We start from the raw sequence: 4,114 nt of genomic DNA, 5'->3' as shown, positions 1-4,114 counted from the left end.
GCCGTGTTGTGCAGCCGCGGCAGCCCCTCCAGGCTGCTGACCCCACCCCCTCGCCTCACAGGCCTATGTGGAGAAGTACAAGTTCAGCAGCGTGGTGGCCCAGGACCTGCTGGACTCCTTCCTGAGCTTCTTCCCAGAGCTGAAGGAGCAGAGCGTGGACTGCCGGGCAGGTGAGGGCGATGCGCTGGGGCCTGTGCTGCTCGGAATGGCAACGGGCCCAGGAGAGAGCCCAGCAGCTCACCCATGCTCCCCTCAGCCATGCCTCCTTGGGCCTGGGTCCAGGCCAGAACCTGAGAGACAGGAGGGTGTGCTTCCCAGCTTGATAGAGCTTGGTGGGCTTCCCAGAGGAGGCGGGAGCGCCGAGTCAGGCAGCCCCTGGAAAAGCACCGTGTGCAGGGTGGGCAGGACCATGGGGAGAGAGGGGCAGCCCTGGAGCTGGCCAAAGCCAGTTGGCCACTGTGCAAGTCCATGAGGGTGTCCTGAGGGGGTGGGGACCAAGGAAGGGCCTGGAGGGCTCTGCCAGGGAGAGGCTGGCAGGTACTGGGGTGTAGCTGCAAGCCCCGGGTGCGGGGAGTGCATCAGGGTTTGGGGCCGTGTCCATTGGTGCCCCGTGCTGGCGCTCCAGACAAGAACATTGTTTTCGGCATGCAAACCCTCCCCGGCTCGGTGCGGAGCACCGCCCCCTTGCCCAGGTCGGGCTTACGGACGTTGTCATCCTAGCCAGGACAGGAGTGGGGTTCTGTAGCTCCCCCAATCCTCTGGCTCTGTGCCCAGCACAGAAGCCCTCTGGTGGCTCCAAGCAGCAGGCACTGGCAAGAGCTGACCTGGCCTCCCCAATCTACCTGTGCCCCTAGCCCACTTCCCCACCTGCCCTGGGTCTTCCTCAGGCTTTGGGGTCTCCTGAGCAGGCTGCTTGGGGGCCCTCCCCAGACCTGGCAGGAACCCCAGCATCGCTCCTCGCTCCTCCCTACAGGGTTGGAGTTTGAGCGCTGGCTCAATGCCACGGGCCCACCGCTGGCCGAGCCAGACCTGTCTCAGGGGTCCAGCCTGACCCGGCCAGTGGAGGCGCTCTTCCAGCTGTGGACCGCGGAGCCCCTGGACCAGGCGGCCGCCTCGGCCAGCGCCATTGACATCTCCAAGTGGAGGACTTTCCAGACAGCGCTCTTCCTTGACCGGCTCCTGGACGGGTCCCCACTGCCCCAGGGTGGGTCCTGCAGCTGGTGGGCAGCAGCCGGGTGGGCGTCTGTTGGAGCTTGGCCCTGACCTGCGTGCCCTGCCCCAGAGGTGGTGATGAGCCTGTCCGAGTGCTACTCCTCCTTGCTGGACTCGATGAACGCTGAGATCCGCATCCGCTGGCTGCAGATCGTGGTCCGCAACGACTACTACCCTGACCTGCACAGGGTCCGGCGCTTCCTGGAGAGCCAGGTATGACCACCTGCCTGCGTCCTGGCCGGGTTCGCTGTGGGGACTGAGCCGTGCCCCTCCGTGCCAACCTATCCCACTCAGCTCCCCAGCCTGAGTGCTCAGGACTGGCCAGGCACATGGGGGAGGGGTGGGGAGGACATGGGGTCCAGGCTGGGAGGAGGGCACCGTGTGGGGAGGAAAGCAGAGGATCAGGCCTCAGAGGGCAGCCTGGGTCCACTGGTCCTGGGAGAGGCCGTGCAGGGTCAGGCTGGAGCTGGGCTGGGGTCATGGCCCAGGCTGGCCTGAGATGTGCTAGGCCTTGGCTTGCGATGCTCAGTGTGTGGGTGTGGGCACGGGTGTCCGAGCTCCACGGAGATGGCCCCTCCTGCCCCTCCCTGGAGACAGGACCCCCACAGGCCACCTGGAGCTGTGGGCGGGGGGAGTGGGGCAGCAGTCGGGTCGGCTCGCCCTGCCACCACGGCCCCCACAGATGTCGCGCATGTACACCATCCCGCTGTACGAGGACCTCTGCACTGGCACCCTCAAGTCCTTCGCGCTGGAGGTCTTCTACCAGACACAGGGCCGGCTGCACCCCAACCTGCGCAGGACCATCCAGCAGATCCTGTCCCAGGGCCTGGGCCCCAGCGCGGAGCCCGGTGCAGAGCCCGGCGCGGAGCCCGGTGGTCCTGGAGCAGACGCAGATGCGCGCCCTCAGGCCCTGCTGCGTGGGGACGAGGCCCCAGGCAGCACCATCTCTCTCAGGGACGTCAACGTGTCCGCCTAGCCCTGTGGCCGGGTGGCCCTCGGCCTCCCAGACGCCATGATTGTGCCTTCCCAGTCCGGGCCGCCATGACTGCACCTCGGTTCTGGCCCTGAGCTCTGGGGCTCCCCTGGGCTGGGGCATGGGGACAGAGACCTCCTCGTGTCCCCCAGAGGCCCATGGACCTGGGCCACCCCCCAGCTCTCTTGCACTGCAGGCCTGGGGCTGAATGGCATGCCACGCCTGTCTCGACACTGCCGTCTGCGCTAGCCCGGATTGCCAGCAGCCCACGGCCACCACCACACTGTGCCTTAGTCGGCCGGAAGCACGCCTCGCACAGGGCTCTGAGCCAGCCCCTCCCCGCAGGGCTGCGCCCGCCCCAACAGGACGAGGACGCAGACCTGCCCGCAGCATGGGCATGGGCACAGGAGGCGATGGGTGTTCCTGGGGCGGAGGAAAGCCTTAGCCCTCAGAGAGTGCCGGCCCGGGACGGGGCATAGGGACAGGACGCCTGCCGATGGGGCTGCCGGGCGGGTGCCCTGCACAGCAGGTCCAGGAGACGGGGTGCAGGTGGTTCCCTAGGCCCGCTGTGGCAGAGGTGCGGGGCCTGCAATGGGATATCACAGTGACTGCCCCATTAAACCTCCACTGCAAGGTCCTGTCCTGGCCCAACTTGATTCGTCTTCTGTGGCTGCCTGGGGTGAGCTGGCCACCGGGGACTCCGGGCAGGGGTGGCCGCAGCACCCCCTGATCTCAGGCCTGGGCGCTGGCTCCCTGCCCTGCCCTGCAGCTCCCAGCATGCAGAGACCCCAGCAGGTGCCCTGTCTTTCTCCCCAGCCGTTGGCCAGATTCTGGGACTGAGCACAGCCTTCTCCCGGCCCCTCAAGGAGGCAACTTGTCCCTCTCCCACTCTCGATCTTCACCCCTGACTAGCCAGATCCCGGTCGCAGTGGGGACCTCCTAAATAGCAGTATGAGGAGGAGGTGTGGGTGGCGGGGATAGTTTGGTCTTGGTTGGAAGCGGTGAGACGTCGAAGACCATCACCACGCAGGATAGCTGGCAGAGAAAGGTGGTGGTCACGCTCACAGTGGGGCTGGTGCTACCCCACAGGTCAGCCAGCGCTCTGGGGGGACAGTGGCGGCGCTCAGCCGTGCAGCACTGCAGCCTTCACCCAGGCGACACGCCGGCCAGGCCCCACGGCCCCACTCCACGTGTGGCCCGGCAAGTGGGGAGAACCGGGAGCACTTCAGATGCCAGTGCCCAGCTCCCCTACCCCGTCGCCAAATGCCCCTTACCCCCTTCCTGCTTCAGATGTACCCCCACCCGAAGCAGACAGCCCCCAGGGCATCCCACTCATCTCAGCAAGGGAACCCACACACGCCACCCTCACACCCGCAGGGCATGGGGACAGGCCCACGCAGACACCCTGCTGAGGCCCTGCTCAGTAACAGGTGTGGCCGAGGCCGTGGGGCCAGGCACTTGGCTCTGCCCAGTCCAGGCCTCTAGCTCCAGGCCCCGGCCTCAGGGTGGCTCCTTTTTTCCTGTTTCCCTCTTGACCACGCCCCAAAGTGGTGTCTGCGGGGCGTCCTGGGCACCATCGCGCCTTCGCCTCCTCCCTGCCAGGGCTGTTCTCAGGCCTCAGTAGTGAGACTGAAGCCCCGGCCATTTCTGTGGCAAATCAGCTGTCTTGTGTCCTGTGGGCTCAGCTCCAAGTCTCAGCCACACGCACAGCCCGCCCAGAGGTGCTATTCCTCCCACCCACCTGCCTCCACCTGCCCGGCCCCGACTCCACTTAGGGAAGCTCAGCGCGACACTCCGTTTCACCGTGGAAGGCCACCAGGTCCCTGATGCTGCCCTTGCAGACCTGCCCTGGCTCTGCGTTCTTCCCTTCGGGGAGGGTGGGAGTGCTCCTTCAGTGCCGTTCGTCCTTGCGTCCCAGCCACCCAATTC

General features: G+C 66.6%; 1 protein-coding gene across 1 annotated transcript in view; it reads left to right on the top strand.

The window, feature by feature from the left end:
* The window catches only part of RNPEPL1 (arginyl aminopeptidase like 1), a gene marked incomplete at its 5' end in the record, with an annotated part of 7,876 nt that extends 5,046 nt beyond the window's left edge, over window positions 1–2,830 (top strand). The window contains 4 exon segments of the mRNA XM_014589108.1: window positions 62–170; window positions 974–1,204; window positions 1,283–1,425; window positions 1,895–2,830. Of these exon segments, the coding sequence (XP_014444594.1) occupies window positions 62–170; window positions 974–1,204; window positions 1,283–1,425; window positions 1,895–2,188 (777 nt within the window).
* Window positions 2,831–4,114: the final 1,284 nt, after the last annotated feature.

This window comes from Tupaia chinensis, unplaced genomic scaffold, assembly GCF_000334495.1.
Source record: "Tupaia chinensis unplaced genomic scaffold, TupChi_1.0 Scaffold000332_1, whole genome shotgun sequence".
Lineage (NCBI taxonomy): Eukaryota > Metazoa > Chordata > Mammalia > Scandentia > Tupaiidae > Tupaia > Tupaia belangeri.
The sequence above is the reverse complement of the archived record's forward strand: the minus strand, read 5'-3'. Positions and strand labels throughout refer to the sequence as shown.